The sequence below is a fragment of the Oenanthe melanoleuca genome, chromosome 1 (genome assembly GCF_029582105.1).
Source record: "Oenanthe melanoleuca isolate GR-GAL-2019-014 chromosome 1, OMel1.0, whole genome shotgun sequence".
Lineage (NCBI taxonomy): Eukaryota > Metazoa > Chordata > Aves > Passeriformes > Muscicapidae > Oenanthe > Oenanthe melanoleuca.
The window spans coordinates 79,343,660-79,364,886 of record NC_079333.1 but is presented as its reverse complement, the minus strand read 5'-3'; the positions used below and the strand labels follow the sequence as shown (position 1 = coordinate 79,364,886).

The 21,227-nt window shown below is 36.1% G+C and overlaps 1 protein-coding gene across 3 annotated transcripts in view; it reads right to left on the bottom strand.

Annotated features, from left to right (window-relative positions):
• Positions 1–21,227, bottom strand: part of PPP2R3B (protein phosphatase 2 regulatory subunit B''beta) — a 46,152-nt gene that overhangs the window by 12,297 nt on the left and 12,628 nt on the right. For 2 of the 3 annotated variants that reach the window (XM_056488622.1, XM_056488703.1), the window contains exons 3-6: positions 4,118–4,303; positions 2,388–2,491; positions 1,739–1,841; positions 915–989 (exon numbers count right to left, since the gene is read on the bottom strand). In XM_056488622.1, the coding sequence (XP_056344597.1) occupies positions 915–989; positions 1,739–1,841; positions 2,388–2,491; positions 4,118–4,303 (468 nt within the window). Of the gene's footprint in view, positions 1–914; positions 990–1,738; positions 1,842–2,387; positions 2,492–4,117; positions 4,304–18,336; positions 18,696–21,227 lie in introns of those variants that run through there. The other variant, XM_056488789.1, reaches the window with a different exon arrangement.

Sequence of the window (21,227 nt, the reverse complement as noted above, 5' to 3'; positions counted from 1 at the left end):
CAAAGTCCTGTGAGCTCAGGTAATCATTATAACAAGAAGCAAAACCTAATGCAGTAGGACATACTCGATAGGCCAGCAGGTCTCTGTAAGAAGGATGTAACAAGCAAAACCCAAATGCTCTCAAAAAAAACCTTCACAATTTTAACCTGGGTCAAAGTATAAGATGGATAAAAGATAATCAACACTGCATGTTTTTTTTTTTTTTTTTTTTTTTTTTTTTTTTTTTTTTTTTGAGAATATTCATTAAGCTAGTTTTCACATGCACAAAGAAAGTTAATGTCATTCTGAAGAATTTTAATCTTTTGAGACTTCAGTGAAATCAACTGTCTAGTCTACAGTTGAGAAACTTTAATGTCACTGATTTTTCCCTTGGGTACAGAACAAGTACTTCAGTCACATAACCCTGGGAAGACAGAAATGAAACTTTTCATGTATAAAATTTTCCTTGGAAGAAAAGTCCCCAGAGAGAAAAGTGGCAAGCAGCTTCAATATTATCATGATTTCACTTAATACAGAACATAATCATATTAATATAGATGTTTCATTCAAGATTTCATTTAATTAATCCCAGACTAAGATCAAGATTCTAATGAATGCAGTCTACAGCCACAATCTAGTGTTTAAGATAACAGCCTGCTCTTCATTTAATGTTCATTAACTTATCTGACACTATTACAGTTCACTGTTTCTCTTACTAGTATTAAATTCAGTAATTCCTTACAAATATTAAGAACTATCATGCTTAAGAAATACTCTTTTTCCACAAGATTTTTAGTTATATAGAAATGAAGACTGACAGCCTACTCTAACTCTACTCTTCCCAAGGGACAAAGATGCTTAGACATATTGACTAATCTTAATTTTGATTTTCTCAGTTAACCAAAACATAACTTTTCCAGATACAAATCACTTACTGTTGTAATATACCGAGAATGGAATTCAGATGCTTCTTTTAAAAATGAAAGGCCTGGATGACTATTCACCACATCCTACAAAAAAAATGGAATAACAATATCTCAAGGAGTATTCATTAGTGACCATATAAGACAATTAGCAAGGAATAGCACATCTGCTTCCTTAACCAAAACAGTTAAAATTAACTACCACAATCATTACTGACAACTTTGTTTTCACCAAGGCTTCAGACAAATAACACTACAAACCCTTATAAAAATAAAATTATCTTTTAAATAAATCAGATCAACAAAAGCTTTTCTATATTTTAGAAATATTTTAGTATTTTTCCTATATTTTAGATAGGCTGATGATTTTGACTGCTGACTGTCATAGCCTGTAATTCTGTGGCTATGATTCAGTAAAGTCCATTTAGGTTTTATTCAGTCATTTCTGTAGGTGGTGTTTGCTGCTCCTCCAACAAAGATTTACTAGGCTTTGAATTTATATCCCACTTCTCCTTTGCCCTCCAAAGGCCTATCCTGACTTAAACAACTTTAACTGTCTTTTGAAACACAAAAGATTCCAATACATGTGCTATTCCTACAATCAATTTTAAATCTTACCATGGTGCTTAAAAAAGATCTCACCTTACACAAAATGATTAACTGTAAAGCAAGTCACTCACTAGCATCTTAGTGGACCATGAAAAGTAAGTTGCACTAAATATTATCAATAAACTTTAATGATGACCATGGAAAAGTATTTTTAGTTCAAACAACTCTGGCCTTTGCCAGTTCATCATTTTGTTGTGTTCCCAGAAATAGTTTCAGATGCAATTTACTTGTAAAAAAGGAATGAAGTCTTCTTGCACCAAGTAGTTACATCCAGGGTTCATCAGAAGGTGAACAAACTTCGCAGCATCATCATAGCAGGTCTGAAGTACTCTGAAATGTAAATGTTAGCATTTAATATTCTACACAGAAAATTACTCATGCTACCTCATGCAGGCATCCTAGAGCAAGGCCTATGAAACAATACTTATTCAAAAGTTCATTACAAATGTCAAACCACACTCCAAGTGAACTTATCAAAGAAGTAGTGTCTCAAATTTATGTTAGAGGCAGGTACACCATGCAATCGATTACATGAAAGGACAATTTAAAATTAGAATTAGAGAAGAACTAGAAATAAAAAGCATTTTTGGCCAGAACTGGCATCTACAAGTAAGGGCCATGGTTTTAATTTTTTTCATGAACTGTCAGTCATTTACCAAACATTTTAAAATCTATAAACCCTGTAAATGAAGATTTGTTTGTGTTAAAGTATTATTTAGTTACATTTTCCCATGTACAAGTCTGCTGACAATGGTTGATTATGGGAAAGCATTTTATTCCCCTTTACAGACAAAATCATATTCAGAGCTTGAAATATCACATCTTAATGAAAAATGCAGTATTTCTAAAAAAAAAAAAAAAAAGTAATCTACTTACTTCCGCCACATTGCAACAAATTTATGAACTGATACGTATCCTGTTCTTTCACCTCCAGCACAATAAAACAAAGGACCTTTCCAGTAAAGTGGGCATTCACAAGCCTGCAATTAAAGTATACACCAAGTCAGTTTATTGATTGCTTATCTGAGGGCTACTCTTATTTACAGATCCTTCAAAAATTACAAGTGTTAAGAAGAAAGCACTAGGAAAGAGATTTTCTAAAAAAAATTGTTTCTGAAACCAGCTTCACCTTCTGGAACAATCCATTTAAAGCAACTGCTTTAGGCTGAAATCCAAAAATGGAGAGCAAAACATGGGATAAATTGCAGCATTCCTAATAGACTGATGCAATGAGTCATCTGTCTGTCTGTCCATGCTCCAAGCAGCTGAACAGAGTCCATCTTAAGCTCTGCTCAAGAGCTGGATATCTTTAAGCTAAGCTCAAGACAGCACACTTACAGACCTTCTGAATTGGAGAAAATTAACATTTGTCTGGCTCAGAGGATGGCTCAACTCATCTGCATCCTTGCATGTGCATGGCACATCCTCTAGCCAGTTTTAAGCAGCAGCCAGCCTGCCCTAAACAGCAGTATCTTGCTTTAGGGTACTCAACAGCTACACATTCCCAACTCCAGTGCCAATACATGCACCTAAAGTCCAAGTGTCCACAGCCATAATGGCCAAGAGCTCAGTTTGCCTAAAACTGACTCCAGCTGGGAGCAGTCAGACATGTTGGCATCCCCAAGGATTGCCAAATAGACTGAATAATGCAAGATGTGTAAGGTCACTGGAGCAAAAGTTTAACTAGTACTTCAAACAAATTTTAAAAAGTGGTTTTGATAGCTCCTCAGACAGTATTCTTCAGGAAGGTGCCTTTCATCACTGAATTGTAGGTGACCCTTTCACCTTCCTTGCTGAGAGAGAAGGGTCTCTTTCCTGCATCCTCACTTCTATGTTAGAAGAAGCTGTGGAATCCAATCATTCAGCTTAGCAGTAAAAGCATTTTGGTGAGGCAAAACCCCAGTTCTGTTCTTGTGAGCAGTCACAGCTTCTATTTTCTACACCCTGGACAAAGTGACAGGAATAAGTGGATAAGAATCTGAGACTCATTACCAAGACCAAGACTTGCAGTGAGATCTCAAGCATTGATTCAATATAACAAAATAGAAATTTAAGTTTACTTTAACTAGCTTACTGTCTTTAAACTTACACACTTGCTGCTTTCTAAGCTAAGTATTTTGTCACTCTGCCATAACTCTAAATTAGCTCTTCAGGAATAACTTGAGAGCTACCATCTCAAGTTACCAAACCATTCTGTCTTCACCAGTGTCTTTACAACAGAGGTTCAGTAGAATGAGAAAAAAACCCCAACCTGTGTGAACATCTGAAAATAAAACACTTATTAGCAATGCTTTTGGCTTAAGTCTCTTGGTCAATATGGAATGGAGAACAGCACACAATATTATATTTAGTATTTGGTTGCTTATGCAGCAAAAGAAAGTAGTTCAAAGTTTTGGTTTAATGTTTTGTTTCCTTTTATAAGGTCATTAGATATACAGTTAATGCAGAAAATTCCACATAACTGTGCTATCAACAGTGTAGAATATCAATAAGTATGAATGTGTGGGAGACGGAAACACAAAATGCAAGAAAACCAAGCACACAGAACTCATCTTTCCTTTCCACAGGAGTACAGCAGGAAAAGAAGATGGCCAGCAAGTTCTCACCTTTGCAACCTTACCCATGTCTTCTAATGTTGCCCTCTCATTTGGAAATTCAGAAAAAGTTTTCTCAATTTTGGCAATCACAGCATCTATATTCACTTTTTCCTTAGGACATCCTCGAGGAAAATAAAAAGTTGGAATGTTTTGACTATGTGATGGTGGCAAAGTTTCTTCCTTCTTTGTTTGAACCTAAATAGATAAATACACATTTGACAGTCAAGTGCCATGAAATCACATAGTCCTCCACAGATGACTTAAATCTCTTGGTACTGTATGTTTTAACACACCTTCAAAAAGACTTCAGATTAGAAATTGAATAAAGTATTACAGAATAAGAGCACATTGGAAAAATTAATGAGCATTTCCAAAATAGATCACTTAGAAAGACTTCTAGGATGTTAAATATTTAATAAAAACAACTTCAATCTTCGACATATCAAGTTTCAAGACTGATACATTGGACAGCTTCTTAGGGACATCTAAAATTACTCAGGTTCTCTTATCTGTTTCAGAAAAAACCTTTCAACCTCTATATTAACATACATTATGAAAGAATTTGCTTTTGAAATACTTCTAGTTTTACAGCTTCAAGCTTTTGAAATAAATATAATAATTTTGTTAAAAGCCAGCAACCAATTTAATTAAGTTATGGTTAATAAGTTAGGGTACTTTTTACCCTAAAAAATCATAGATTTTATAAAGTTTGTAAACAATGCCTGCAGAGGGATTTTTCTGGGTGAAGTACATACAATTATGAAATGAGAGCTTAGAAATCTGTTTCTCAAGAATACACTCAAGTGATACACTATATTACTAAAAAACTTCCAAAATGACCTGTAACAAAATGCTTTATTTAAAAGCATTTAGATTCAGTAAAGAATTTCTTGTACTCAGTTTCCAAAAGGATGTCAAATAGGGCAGAGAAACAAAGATAACAGGTGAAGTAACAACAGTTAGGAGACTACACAAACTTAGCAATTAAACCAAATCAAAGTCTTTATTCCCAATACTACTATTCAAATGTAAAAACATTGCTATAGGGTGACTTGTACTAGTGAGGAATGTGTTCAAGACCCTGCATCTAATCTCTCACTTTCAACCAGAACTGGGGGAAAATAGACCCAAAATTGCTCCAAAACCCCTAACCCTTGTTTTACTCCTTATCACCTTTGCCAATAATGCCTATAAAGATACCCAGCTCTCCTACCACAATTAAATTCCTTCCTTATGTGAATGGAAGAACTAGGTGCTTATGGTCAACAGATTTTGATTTGTAGAGTTCCAGCCAAGGAGCCTTCATTGGAATGCTACATATGCAAAAAAAAAAAAAAAAAAAAAGCCCCTGAACTAACCTTTCCTTCTCCTCCTCTGCATTTGAGCCAGAATTCCTGTCCACAGCTGCAGAATTACCTTAACTATGCTACAAGTTTTATTTCATAGAGGAAAAAGTTACTTTGAATCTGTGACACCAGAAGTCAATGTCTGTCACTTTCTAAGAATCCTGTAAGTAACAATTTTTGATATGTTATCATTGATTCAGCAGTCCAGTTGATGAGGCAGCTTAAAATAAGAGTGCTACAGGGAATCAAAAATCCCTTCCAACTTCAGACTTCCAAAATTTTAGGAAATATAAAGACAGCAATGCTTTATTCTCCAGGTAACATCACCACCAGCACTACAAATAATATCTATAATGGGGTGAACACTTTGTTTAATTCTAAAAGTCCAGCTCTACCCATCAGCACCTTACAAGGGCCCTTCCAGTTACCCTATTTCCCCTTTTTCCCATTTCCAAGAACTGCCTGGACTGGCATAAGATTAGCTCAGTTGGTCAGAGCATGGTGCTAGTAACACCAAGGTCATGGTGTTATTATCCCTGCACAGGTCGTTCATCTAAGAGTTGGATTTGATGCTCCTTGTGGATGCCTTCCAATATTCCCCAGAATATTCTGTGATTCTGTGACAACCACTCCCATGTGAGCTGCTCAAATGGCCATAAAGCAGCAGGTGTTCCAGCTCTTCAGAGGTGCCCGATGAGGAATGCCTCATCCGAGAAAAGGGAAAGTGCAAATCACACACTACTAACATCCCTGTTGCAGATAACAGGAGGCAGATCAGCATTTTAAGAAAGCTTAGTACAGACAGGCAAGGCATTTCTAAAATCCACAGCTAGGGAAATTTTAGAGCCTCAGACTGAAAAATTGTTTTCAAAAGGAAAGGTAGAAACTACACTGGAAAAGATCCCAAGACAAAAAGAAAAGCCATCATCAGAACCATCTGTTCATTGGATACTATATTTTTTCAGAAACCACTAATTTAGATACTGCAGTTACACAGTAAATTATTTCCATTGGTCCAGGTTAAAAGCTGTTCTTGAACACAAACAGAAATCTCAATTCAGGATTGTAGTAAGACCTATCCAAGCACAAGTTTTTTAAAAGAATTATACTATAAGGGTTTTTTATTTATTTTTCGTCTTATAGTCTGGAACATGTCCACAACAGACAAAGATTATAATGAAGAAGTTCAGCAACTGATTCAGAACTTATGACAAACATATAGTTGAAGAAAAATGATTTTTCTAAGATACAACATTACATTGAAACATTTGAATTCAGCATGCTTACTATAAAAATATATAATATTTAATCTATAAGAATATTCATTCAATCCTAAGACCAAATATAGACTTCAAATCTGTCATAGCAAGACAGATTAACTCTCCCTATACTGAAAGAGGTCTATTTTTACAGGCTGCTTTCTCAAAGTTGGCAAAACAAGAAACTATAAAAAGGCTTTATTTGCATTGTATGATCACAATCATTTCTGCTAGAATTATTTGGTGCCTACATATAGATATCTGGTGAGAATACCATCTAGGGCACGAAACAAAATGCCCTTGAACATTCCTTGTGCTATCCAGCAGGCTCTGAGCACAGCTCTCACTGCATCTGCCATGTGGAGGTTCTGAGCATGCTAATGCTTCTAAAATGCCACCAGCAACTTGGAATGGGACAATTGAATTGTGCTGCTAATGTCAGTCAACACAGGGATAGGAACTGTACTGAAAAAAGAAGCATGTTGTCCAAAATCATTAGCTCCAAACTAAGGCACTATAAAGTTGATATTGCATCTCCTCCCTCTTCTCACCTTCCCGAGAAGAGCCAAAGATTCTTCTCACAGTCTGAATTCCAAAAGGCTCCTTTTACAACTGAGGCTGCTCTGCTGTAAGTGCTCTAATGAAGGAGTGTGTGATACTGAAAGGGCTCTAAAAACTTCACTATTTTCTGTTCAGGTGCTAGCTACTTCTGTAGAGGCACATATTGCATAGCTGATGGAGTCAGTTCTGTTATTTCAGGACAATCAAAATGCACTAATTGTGTGAGATTAGTCTGTTCTAAAATTAATTATAATTTTAAATGGGAAATTCCCTCATTAACAAGAACTGCCAGAAGTCTGCTAACATCAAATCTTTGACTGGAAAATCTGCAGGAACAGTTCATTAATCTTTTTGTAGAACTACTCCATTTCAGTGGTCAATTTAACATTTAGAAAGTGACCTACGCTTTCCTGTGGTTTTAAGTTAAAAGTTTTAACACTTGTACCAGTAAACTAAACTCAAAAAAAGAGACTCGTTTGGTCAGTGAAAATTTTCCCTGCAACTTGCTGAGAAAGAGTACCAACAACAGCATGCTTGGAGTTAAGGAAAACAGCTGTATAAGCTTGTAAATATCTCAAACAGATGTGTACCACAGTATCAGGACTGAAGGGAGCATTAACCTTTGCAACAAGTATATATACTAAGCCCAGGACCTGTAAGTGAACTGCAAAGTTGCCACTGCAGTTTAGGTTTTATATAACAGACTGGAAGTGAGGATTCCTTGAAAACGTCTTGTTTGCAGTAATGTAAAAAAACTTCTATAGATGCTTGTCTATAAAAGAATTCAAGAAAACCTTTAATACACAACCAGTTTTCATTCTTAGCACACAATTGTAAGGACTGTCCACAGCTACCCAACATTACTAGGCATTATTTGCCTTGATTTTCACAGCAGAGGATATGGAAGTTTTTATCTCATTGAGGTCACTATTCAAAGGGCAAAACTTCTAATATTAGTTTTCCAACTTTCCAGATCCTTTTCCAACCATTCTTTCACCAGTTGTTTATAGTAATGGCATAAAATCAATATTATAATTACAATACAGTAATATACTAGTATATACCAGAGAACATGGACATACTGTATTCCAAAGAGAGAAATTAATTCTTCAAGCTAGAATTTTCCTATATCTACCACCTGATGAGTTGCATTCAGCAGTTAACTTTGTTATAAGCAAAAAATGAAGACAGTGGAAATTTTAAAAGGGTGGGCTTTTCCTTCTCTAGTATCTGTAAGAGCTGATGCTATGATACTATTATTCAACTACAAGATATATTTCTGAAATAACAAGGAAAAATCTTGTTTGCAGGTATTTTAATAATGTGTGCTCTAATGTCTAGATCTAACATTTGTGTGTAGCAACTGCCAAGCAGAAATACTGAGCCCCGTGAAGGGGTTGAATATGTGGATTCAAACGCAAGTGAGTAAAACCTCACTTGCTGGAAAAGAAAGCAAGGTAAATATGTTTGTGAATGTAACAGTCTTCTAGACATCTTTGAGATCAAGACATGAACTTGGGTTGGAAGGAACATCTAGTTCCAATCCCTCCTGCTGTGGGCAGGTATGCCACCCACTAGATCAGGTTGCTCAGGGTCCCATTCAACCTAGTCTTGAACACTTCCAGGGATGCTGGATCCACAACTTCTCTGGACTGCCTGTACCAGTGCCTCACCACTCTCACAGTAAAGAATTTTTCTTCTTTTAGTTTAAAATCATTCCCCCTTGTCCTATTGCTATCTGGATTGAACTGATTGGTATTTATATTGTTTGACAGGACTACAGAATAAGGTAACTTCATTCAGAAATACTGATGACACCAACATTTTTTTCTGCCTGTTTCTCTGAAAAAAAAGCCCAACCTAAACATTAAAAATATTTATAGAGTTTGCAGTCAGCTCTTGCTGTAGTATTTGACAGGAATTTCCATGATAACGTCCATACTAGAGAAATGTCATTGGAATGCATACAACAGGGTTAAAAAAAGACTCCCAAAATTCTACTTCACATTTACACCTAACTTCACATTAGAATTTTACTAAGTGATGCACCACAATCTTCCCCACTAAAACAAAAGGCATTAAATACTGAAAATAGTATAAAGAGATATTTGCCTATCAAATAGATAAAAGTCTGGTTAATTAATTAACTAATTTTAATTAACTTAAAAGAAAAAAGGTCTGTTGCAATATTGTTTATGACGTGCAATATTTAAGTTAATCTAGTTCTTCAACAGAATAGGTCTTCTATTCTTAATATATTCTACTTTATGCTAAACTTACCCGGATGAACTGAAGTGCATAATAAGCTAAGAGGACTTTCTGCAGAGTTATGCTATTCAGCCTTTTAAATCCTAACATCCCTGCAACCACCTGCATATAAAGCTCATCAACCACCTAATAATGAAAACAGATAGCTGCATCAAGTTCCCTGACACACAGCAGAAAATGGAAACCAACATGGAGATTCAAAGGGTAACATTATTTTTTGTACAAGTCTTTCCTGTATTAAATTCTTATGAGTTCTTATGAATACAAGGTGTTGAATATCAGTCAAACAGTAATTGTGAATGTAATAAAATGTTAACAGTAAGCAGGCTCACAAGGAATACCTGACTACCTTCCAATCCCTCTGCTCTGTTATTGCTGTCAATCTAAGTCTGACCAATAAAATCACAGAAATATTTCTTCTTTAACTTACTATCTAACTAACTGCAAAGCGAAAGTCAGGATTTCCCTCTGGATAAACAATTGGTATTATCAGTAGTTTTATGGAATTTAAATCTCAAAAACATCACATAACAGACTTGCACTACTATTATTTAGAAAAGGGTTCATTCTCATTTGGAGGAAAGACAACAGTTTTGAAAAAACTATTCTAACACATCAAATACTTTAACACGCAGAAGTGCCTTCAAAAATCTGTTTCAAGACAGATAAAGTAAAATTACTACCAGAACTTTCCTCAGAAGCCCAGAGAAACATGTCTAACATAAGCTCTCTTGACCTTGTGGCAGACACTTACATTTACAATTATTTAAGTTGAAGTGTGATGCTTTTTTATTGCTTTCTGTGTCATCCTCATTAGCAGCTTTCCAGCCAAACTAATGAGATTTTTTACTGCAAGAGTTCACTGATTGTACCACTTCCTGTTCAGCTTGATATACTAAGTAATATTTTTTCCTCTGTGAAAGATGATCCTTGGACAACTTAGAAAATTTCTGAGTTCTTCCCCCCTCCAAGTTCTATTACTCTAAAATGAAATTATTGCACTGCAATTCAGCTTGAAAACAGCAAGTTTATCTGAAATTTTAATAATGAAATTTTGCATCTCCTCCTTCCCTCATGCTCACATAGAATTTACTTGCTTCACTAGTGACAGTGAAGCAATATAGTGAATTGCCTCAGGTCATCAAGATAGCTAAAGAACAAAATTAAAACCTCCTATTTGTGTTTATCCAATCTCATACAGTTGGTGCCACTTAGAAGCAACACGGTTCTGCTGCTAACATAAGGCAGATCAGGGAGTACAGCAGCAATATTGTTTAAAATCAGATTACATTAGGCTTAAAAACATGCTAAGATTGTGATTCATTTTGCATAGCCTAGTCAGAAATATAAAACATGATCAAACCTTGAGAGATACCTACAGAGAATGAACCCATGCTAAACCAGTCATCAGGGTTTGTATGTAAAAGTCTTTTCTCTGGCAACAATCATTTTAGTCCCAGTTGGTTCCTTCTATCCTGGACTTCAGCTTGCTATCCTTCACTCACTGTCTGGCAGCTGTTTTTAGATGGGCTATAGAGACTAATTTTATCATACATGCTCCTCTTTCCTTCCAGAGTAAGAAATAAAAATCCATTAATTTTAACCCTGCTGCAGTTTTACCCTAGCTTACTTTTGCTGTTAGTCTTAACTCTGAAAGTTTCCTTCATCTAGTTTGGTCTGTTGTCAATATTTGTGCTACATGAGGGGGAGGAAATGGAAAAATTAATATACTTCTCTGTAAAGTTCTAGCAACATGCCATTAGAAGAAAAAAGATACTTTAACCTACACTGTTTCCAATTTCATACATGTGACCTGAGTTAATGCACAAGAGCAGAGGTCAGCAATTCTCCCAATGCAGTCAATGTTCCAGTTAGGAATCCTGTGTTCAGATTCTGACCAGAAAAATATAGTGGGAGTCTCCTTCCTGCATACCAGGTTGTGCACTCAATGGACTATCATTCCCATTTCATTTATGCGTATTCTTGGCCATTTACTCTCAAGTCTATTTCTGTACAAATGTACATGGTAATCTGGTTTTGTGTTCAGTGCAAATCTTAATCCTCAATGCTAAACCAGCTTTACTCTGGAGATGAAGCTGTACACTGCGCTGTCCCATTTTGGGATCACTGACATGTTAGAGCATGTAGCAATTCCATAAGCAAATCAAAAGAGATTCAGTGATGTTTAGAGCAGTCAGGAGTAACGTAAGGAAGGATCCTAGGAACCAGCAAAAATGAAGTCTAAAGAAGACTTCTGATTCTGAGGTAAAACAAATGAAATGGGCTTTTTAAAAGCTGTTTGCTATATGAAGCTGATTTATCCCCTTATTTTAAGTCTTAAGACACCAGATTAAGTAGTAGTACTCAATTTTGTGATAGCCTTGGAAAGAAGCCCCTGCACCCCCATCCAGTTTGAATGAAATTGCTTTGCTAAGGGCCACCACTTGTAAGTAAGTCTTGAAAGTCTTACTATAAGGCATAAAGAATTATGGTACAACTTTTCCTCTTTAATTTAACCAAACCAAATTGAAATAGCCAAAATGACCCTCAAGAAAAAGCCACTGAAGTGTCAGCACTGCAGCAGAGAATGCAAAAGAGCATTTAAACCACCTACACAAATCTGTCTGGGAAAGCATGTTAGTTCTAATGTAGGAGGAGACAGTAGGCAGTGGCATCCAGCAAAAGCTTCCACCTGGAATTATGAAATGTATTCCATACATACCATCTTGGCTATTGAATTTAAAACCACATTCAACTAAAAGTATTTGTGAATGGCCACCATAGCCAAGTTATATCACACAAACAAAAGTAGCACTGGGAAACTTTCAAATGGTCAAAATCGGATTTTCTCTTGTTTGTAAAGGTTGAGATAAACTGGCATTTTTCTGCATGACACCTAACCTTTATAGCATAGTTACCAATCTCCTCCCTTTCAGTAATATATATGCTGCACTAGCAGATGTCTCACTCAAGTTCTTCTACAACTCTGGTTTTGGAAACACTGGGATTCTCTCAGTTTGCACCTTGGTAGAGCTGTCATAGGTAAATAATGCAGTCCTGCTGGGAACTGGAAGAGGCTATTGCAAAAGCATTATTTCTGTAGAAACACCTCCAAACAGGGCTGCACTCTTTTTCCTCTTTACAGTCACATAGAGCTTCAATATCAAAAGTATGCAGTATGAAGAGCTTATTGATTTATTTGGAAAACACTTGGGTAGGGACCAAAGAGGAGACTGCAGTTCCCTGTGCCCCCCAAAGCCACGAACCCAAGACCTTTGTACATTACATCCACATCCATTGGTAACTTGCTTTATTTGCTGACAAAACTATTATAAAATGCTTCTAGAGTGAGGCTTCTTCTGAGATTTGCTACCACTGGTAGTGATGACATTTTTTTATCCAGTGAAAATATTTTTTAATCTCTTTCACATGCTCTACTAATTTAAAAATGGAAAAGGGTAAGCAGTATAAAACAGAAAAAAGCAAGATTCTTCAGAAAAATCTACTCCATGAAGAACAACTTCTTCTACATTTTGTGATAAGACAAAAGTAGTGGAAAAATATTAGTCACTGCTAGCTAGTATGACTGCTAGAGCTGTGAGTTGTTGTCAAACAGGCTACAGTTTATGAATTATGTCAAGTTAAGTATTCCAGTCACTAATATATGTTGTTTGCAGCTTCCTCAGAAAATACTCTGATCACAGGTTAAATCAGTTATTCTATTCCTTCCCAGTGCATGCTGTTTCCCAACTGTTTCCAGGGCACAAGCTGGTAAGTTCCTCCTAGTGCATGATTATTTTGATTGTACACAGCCAAGGGACTGACAGGTACACCCAAGGCAACTCTGACATTTGCCTACAGAAAACAGCCCTTGTCAGGACAGGCTATCAGTTCAACATCAAAAGTTACACATACAGCTAAGACAGACATCCACTTAAACTCTACAATAGCTTTTTATCCTTTCATGTTTACAAAAAAGCAATTTTCAGGCCCTAGATGAAATTGACTTCGAGAAGAATCCTCTCAAACAATAAATGTCACCAAGTTCAGTCTTGCTACGGAGCTGCAAAGTCAACAGCTGGAGCAAGTATTCTGTCAACTGCTTGTCCACTGATGCCCTGAAAAAATCTGATTTGGACAATTGTGAACACAATCTCCTATCCCTCTTGCCCTGTAAAACTTGAAGGACATTTTATATAAAGATGTGCTGGACTGTTTCAGGCTGTCTAGCACCACCACCAACAGTCATACACCTACTATTAGTAGTGTTAGTTAAAATGGAGGAAATAACAGTAAATCTTTTATTTCAATAGAAAAATAAGTACATCTGAACTCTTCAATGTATGAATCGCTGCATCACAATACTTAGCTGCAGAGGGAGTTGACATCTAAAAATCATCTTAAATCATACACGCAAGTAAGCTGTAACAAACTTTCACCATATTAACTTTTCTACAGAAACAGTACACATTTTCTGTAATAATAATTTAAAAAATAGATTTATCACCAGACATGAGCAGGTAAAGAATCTGCTATCACAGGCAATCAATACATTTTACATTTGAACCAGAAGTCTCCATTACAGAAGTGGCAAAAAAATCTATCAGTTTGCTTACAGTTTCTTTTTAAGAGACTAGAGCTTAAAATCTGGTAATCCACTAGCAGTGAACCATTTATGGAAAACCTCATCTTAACTAGTAAGTCTCAGTGGGCAGCCTATATATTTTCATTCTGTTTTAAATGCTGGCATCTGCTCTGGAAAACTGGCATTCTATCAGCAGGCTAGCAACAAGTGTACCTATTAGCTACAGTCAAAATGAGATTTGCATTCCATCTCCGGCCCTCTCAGCAAACACTTGTGCTCCTTAATAAGGCATTTGTGTGCCTAATGTAAAAGTATTATGTAAAAATGAATATTGAGTCCTCCCCCTGTGGTGTTAAAAGGTCTACAAATTATGTTAAATTAGAAAACTGATGTTAACAGGAAAGCACTCGTGCCCGAAGCCTCTAATTGTTACACAACCTTCTTCTGAGACTACAGCTGTAAACCCAACAGCCTCAATTAAATTTTTTGAAAGTAGTTTTGCCTCAGAAATGAGACTGTTATCTTCATGACTAAAAGAATCACCACATCACAAATATACACCAGCCCAGCACACATTAGCACCTACAGACTCTGTATTCGTTGCTGTCTTGAGCACGCCACAAGCATTTATGTAGCATTTTGGGAACAAAGGAATGTAAAAATGATCAAGTCTAAAGTTACTTCACTCAGAAGGCAAGCCAATCTCGTGAGGCACTGCAGAAGCTGAAGAAATAGTTCTCATATAGCTGACATAAATAGCATGTGTAAGCAGCATTTAGTATCATTAACAGGTGGCCATGAAACAAGTAGCTCTCCATTTTCACACTGAGTTGTGACGCATACAACCACACCAAGGAATCACCCAGTAGGCACAGCAGATAAAGGTATAATTCTTTAAAAGTATCAAAAATTATGCTAGCACAGATCTGTCACCATTGAGAAGATTAATTAAAAACTTAGGCCAGACTTTTTTTTAGCTCATTTTTAAAAATCATTACATTCAACATGTTTTTATTTGACTTTTTAAAAAGTCTAGTTTTTAAAGTCAGAACTCCATAGTTTTGTAAGATGATATGGCCTCTAAGTAGCAAAAAATACCCATTTTCCAGTTTAGCTAACACTGAGTTACAAATGTATAAGCATGTCACTGTACACACATGCATTTTATTCTAATTTGTTTCAAACTTCAGGTATATTTTCCTCACATAGCATGCATAATGGTGCTCCTTATATTCCAACTCTGACAGACAGGGATGTCACTAGATGTTGGCTAAAACACAGCACTCAGCCTTTCAGTTCACATCTTTAAGTTGCCAGTACAATTGTCAAGGTGGTAGCTTCTTCTTCCTCCAAAGTTTCAGATAAATTGACAAGCAAGGTGGACACAGTGACTTTTCAATATATCCCATAGAATGCATTATATCCAGTTCAATATATCCTATAGGTGTTAAGTACTTGATAAAGATCTTGGTCTTAGAATCAACATCAGGATAAGATGGACTGGAATTTTACTTAATTTTATGCAGATACCTACTAAGAAATTTAGCTCCCCAAGGCAACAGAGAACATTTCAACAGTTATGTATTGTTTTATGTTTCTTTTGAGAAAGATCTTTCCACAAAGCCCTACTTTGCTCATGTTTTTTCAATTTTCATCAATAAATGAAAATTGAGGAACTACCTATTCTACCACTTTACAGAACAACCCACCTCACTATTGGTGGTTTATTTAAAGATTTTCAAGAAACTTGATGTGCTATGTTCTAATGACTACCTCTTCTAAACCACAGGGGATTGCCTACACAGATTATTTACTTACATGGCCCAATATGAAAAGCCACTGCCTTATAATTCTTGGAACCTGTAGAAGACCCAGTCATTCCAACCCGCCTCAGAGCGGATTCTGAGCCACATGTTATTTCACCATCCACCACCATTACTCATTTTTTATTTTAAGATGCCAGTTTTAATAGCACAAACCTCTTAAAGAGAATCTGTCATTTGTTCAACAAATTATAAAATTACAAAAGTGTAACACATATATGGATGAACAGATTGGCTTCCATTTCTGCTTGACTTCAGCATTCTAATTTTACATCATATTCATGAACTGTTGTGTCTAAAAGCCTATACAGTGGAACAGGAGGTTGCAAATTCCAAAAGCAAAGCTTAGCAACTGAAATGGTAAAGTTTTGTTTCAAGTTATTCTACAAAATCTCTAAGCTGTCTATAATTTTAACATTAAATATCTTCAATGACTATGTAGCTGATAAATAGCTATTCTTTGAAATGCATCTAACCTACGAGGACAAGCTGTAATTAACATTAACATAAAATAGCAGGTGAAGAATAACCAACTTCTGTATCAACAGTTACTAGCACTCATATTTAGTTTTTGCTGATACTTTCAAAAAAGTCTCCTTAAAATCATGAAGTTAAAGCAAACCACCACCTAAAAAAACCACTGCATATCAAACTGCGCAATGACAGACCTCATATTCCAGTTTTATACTCCTATTAATTCTGTTTTGCCCAAAGAATTTTGTAATCTAATTAAGTCATTTATCATACATTATTCTACAGTTGCCATTTACCCAGGAAGTGCAAGACTGGTTAAAAATGAAAAATATTTGCTCATTGTCTCCACTGTAACTTTATAGCCAGCAGCATCCTAAAAGAGAAAAAAAAACCCCTACAGACTAGACAAGCTGTTTTCTAAAGTAGTTAGTAGCTTGGAGGTATGCTAAACCATACTACACTAGATGTTTTCTAGGTCAACATAAAAAGGCGCTGTAAAAGTACAAGCGATCCAACTATCGCTCGATGAAAGACAGATCAAGTTAAGGGGCACCACACAAGGTAATGCTGTGTTTGTTTACAACAGGATGCCATGACTAGACTAAACTTGTCTCCTCCTCTGAGGTGCCTAAATATTAACTGCTACCACTACTTTCGGGTAATTAAGACAGTATTTTCTTTTCTTGCTGTCTCTAGTCAACAAGTCCTCTTACCTGTCTCCAGTTTAGCACAGAAGACACAAGTAAAAAATCCTTTCACTCATATGTCTATGTTGACTGGTATAAACCAGCACAGTCAACACTGGCACCCTGCTTTGCACAAAGGAATAAACATTGCTTATAAAGATCACTTGAAACAAATTTTAAATAATCATATAGAAGACAGAAGGCTAGTACATTCTTAGGGTCATCAGGCTTTATGTCCCTCTCTTGAAGGTCACCTGAAAGGGACACTAGTGCACTGAATTCAAAATAAAATAGCAAACTATATTTAGAATAACTAAAAATGCCAGAAATTTTAAGTTAATGTAATTTTTTTTCAATTGCTAAACTTTCCTTAGTTAAAAAAGAGTGAAAAAAAATTCACACATGCCTTCACTGACGCACCTTTAGTATATGAATTAGAAGTGAGGGTGAAATAAGGTCAAAGTGAATGCTTTGAAATACCACCGTACGTTTTAAAGGGTATTCAAAGAAATGCCAAATTTCAGTTTCTCAAAAATCATTGTACACTTTCTCACTCCAAGAGATAACAAGTCTCTTTGAACATTTACTCTATAATTAGTTTTCCTTCTGATTTTACTTTTCAAATACTTCTATTCTCAATGTTAAGCACACTTTAAAATTGCAGCTTTAACTCAGTGCTACAAAACAGCTGAAGTACACATGTGAACCAAGCAGCAACAACGGATCGCATCCAAATAAAATGTTGAAAATAAACAATCTAAAGGAATTCAGGATCATCATGCAAGTGTAAAAGCACTTTTTACCATATTATGTTTGAGTTAGTAAAGTTACAGCCTATTTCAGTATATTTTATATGCCCAGTTCTGGTAAGAAGAAAATTAAACATTTACATGCAGAGAAATGCATGTAAATTACAATTATGAAGATTAAGGAAAACAGTTTTTAAAAAGTCTAATAGCATTAAATGCACCAACTTTCCACTGCATCTACCTCTGTGCAAACATTGTACTTAAGCTGAGCTATGTGCTTCAGCAAACTCTCACCTTTTCTTTGCACAAAACTACCCGCACAGTCTTTTAAAACACAGAAGAAATCATCATATCTGGAACAGACTATCAAAACCCTGCTAGTTTAGTAGCAGCTTCCATGTATTGCCTGCGGTTTGAGCGGTTGAGAAGGCACAATTGACAACAATAACTTAATTGTGTAAGAACAGAAAAACAAACCTGAACCTGCTGAAAAGCTTTCAGTCTCTTCTTGAATCTAGAAGGTAAAACAAAATCACATCCTCGAGCTAGCAATGCCAACTCCTTCCTTAGATCAGGATCTTGTCGCAAAGAAATCTCCTTTATCCTCATGCTTTCGGATTTCATATAATGTCTCTGTGTGCCAGTCCAGGCACTTGAGTCCCAGTAAATAGCAGAGCTGTTGTATTATCACACAGTGCCGCTTAAAGCAGCAGCTGCGCCCGAGTTCTGTGATATTATAAGAGTCAGCTCAACTTCACCCGCTCCATACATTAAAGGGAACTTGGCTGGAATTGCAAAAACAGATTGGGAAGTCACTTTGGGGGCCTGCCCTTTCATCCAGGCATTCCAAAGTCTAAATGGGACAGTATGGAAAATGAAAACCGTGTTTGGAGGAGCATCTATAAAAGCAGCTTCCAATTTTAAAAAAGGCAAGCCCTACAGGAATGCAGAGAGGCCAGTCGTGGTTATTTTCTAGCTTCCTCCTCCTCCCATCCCCCCTCAGCTTTCCCTTCTGTCACAAAACACTCACTGTCTAGCTTCAATGAAGTACCTCAGTAAAGGATGAGGCTTATTACACAGCAATTAATTCCTTTTAAACTCTTTCGTCCTTTAGTGGGAACCTTATTACACTGGAAAAAATCAAGGCAATGAAAAACCTTTTGACAGGCTTTCAGAATGGCTCACATAAGAAATAAATTTTTTTTTTTTTACATTAACCTATATCTAAGTTACTGTGTTGCAAGAATCTAAAAACTTAAATGTTAAGATGGAAAGCCATAGCAGAAATGAAGCTAATGTTATCACATGGAAACTCTGCTTTAAATCAGGTTTTACCAAAAGGTTATGTTAGAAAAATAAATGATGTCACACAATTTTATAAAAATTGTCAGGATACTTTATTTCTTAAGGAGTTTTACAAACATTAACATCTACATACTAGATTGCATACCTGTCACATTTCAATAGCATTAAAGTTAGACTCCACTACCACACTGTTTTCAGTGTATTGCATCACAAATACATTTTATGGGGGTGGTGAGGCCAAGTTTTAGTACACATTGATATTCTTCATGGAAACAGAAATCTGATAAGTTTCTGTGAAAACTGAAGTTCCTTCTCTTTTAGTTTTAGGTACATTGACTTATAACTAGTGAAGTTTTCACATTTTAAATGGTATACCTTTATCATAGGTATCTTTAGGAAATGCTGCTATTTTGATTGATTTTTTTTTTTTTCCAGATATCACCATTACAGTTATGAGTATGGCAACTCTTACTATTCCAAGCTGTAAACACTGTTAGTACCTTCAAATTCTCTTAAGATAGAGGGGCTGGCTATTTATTATCTGTACCTTGTCATGCACAAGTTTAGTTACTAACAGAGTAAAAGGAAAGACCTGGCCAATCCTACTCTGATTTCATCCTTTCTGCTTTAAATAAGGCCATTTTCCTGATTACACAAAGATGTAAATAGCCCAAAACAACTCTTTCACTCCTATGTCAGACTTCTTTTACTGGATGGCACTATTTTACTCCCATATAATCTTTAGCCCTATTTAGCCACTCATAGCCATTCTATAATGTACACTGTATTAAAACCCCAGAGTAAATATCCTTGGCCAATTAAGAAGTGGAAACTATGGAAAAAGTACTACTGAAACATGATTTGTCTTAATTGGATCATTTCTTAGTTTATCATACACTGCTAGAAAGTAAATAATGACAAAACCCCTTTGGTTTTCTTGGTTTTAATTTAGTATCCAGTCCTGTCCCTGCCTCCTGCTTCTTTATTGCAACTCGTTATGAAGATATTTATTTCTTTCGGAAGCGGGAGAACAAGAAAGGAATTGACAAGGCAAGAGTCAGACATGTTGTGGTTGGCATGACCAGACTATCCAACTGCATTGAGCAAATCTGGCTGTCACTCACTGTCTTTTAAGAAGACTAAATCAACTAACCTGGGATAAACCTTGGCCACAGGGAAGTCAACAGAAAACTGGGCATGCAGTACACAACAGTAGCATGCCCGGAACTTGAGATGAAGGACTGAGGTGTTAGAGTAGGAGAGGAATCCTACTCTGGCAACAGATAACCATTCCAGACCAAAATGTGGAAGGTCAGGAAGGTTGTATTGCAAGGCAGATTGTGTTTCAGGTTAGGCAGAACGGGCCTTACTTGAGGTAAGGAAAGGTATCTTCTCACTTAAATTGCTTTCTATTTTCATCCCTTTCAACTAGGTGATGCACTGCCATTTGCTGCTACATTCACAGTCTTATTTGATGTGGCTGTATTATGTCATCAAGATGATGGACTGTCACATGGACAACTAACCTAAAAGAGTGAAGTGCCAGTCTGGAACGTAAAAGGCCTGCAGCTCCTGAACCTGCTGAAGGAGCCTCAGTAACAAAGAAACGTTCTGAACTCCATTTTGGACAGAGTATTTCCCTCCTTTATTCAAACAGAACTCAGAATCCATTATATCTTAACCAGCAAATCAGGGTCAGTATTTTGAATATTTTGCATTGCCTTATCATAATATTACTTTAATAAAATTGAATTTCTAGTCCAAGTCAATCTCATGGTTTAGCACTATGGTTTCCAACCTAGTGGTTGTTTATATATCTGGATATTTGTTGTTCATATATTGCAACCTGTGAGCAATCTCCATGCAATTGAATACACTTAAGTACACTGGCAGCTACTAATCACATCCTTTTCATCATCTAAATGGCAAAGGGGCTTGTATTGCCACATTTAAGGAGACTGAGCATTTATAAAGCAATGTGGTCATGAACCCCCTAAGATCTGTTTTAGCTTTTTCAGTCATTAATTAACCGCAGGGGAAAGGGAAAGTCAGCTTTCATCCAA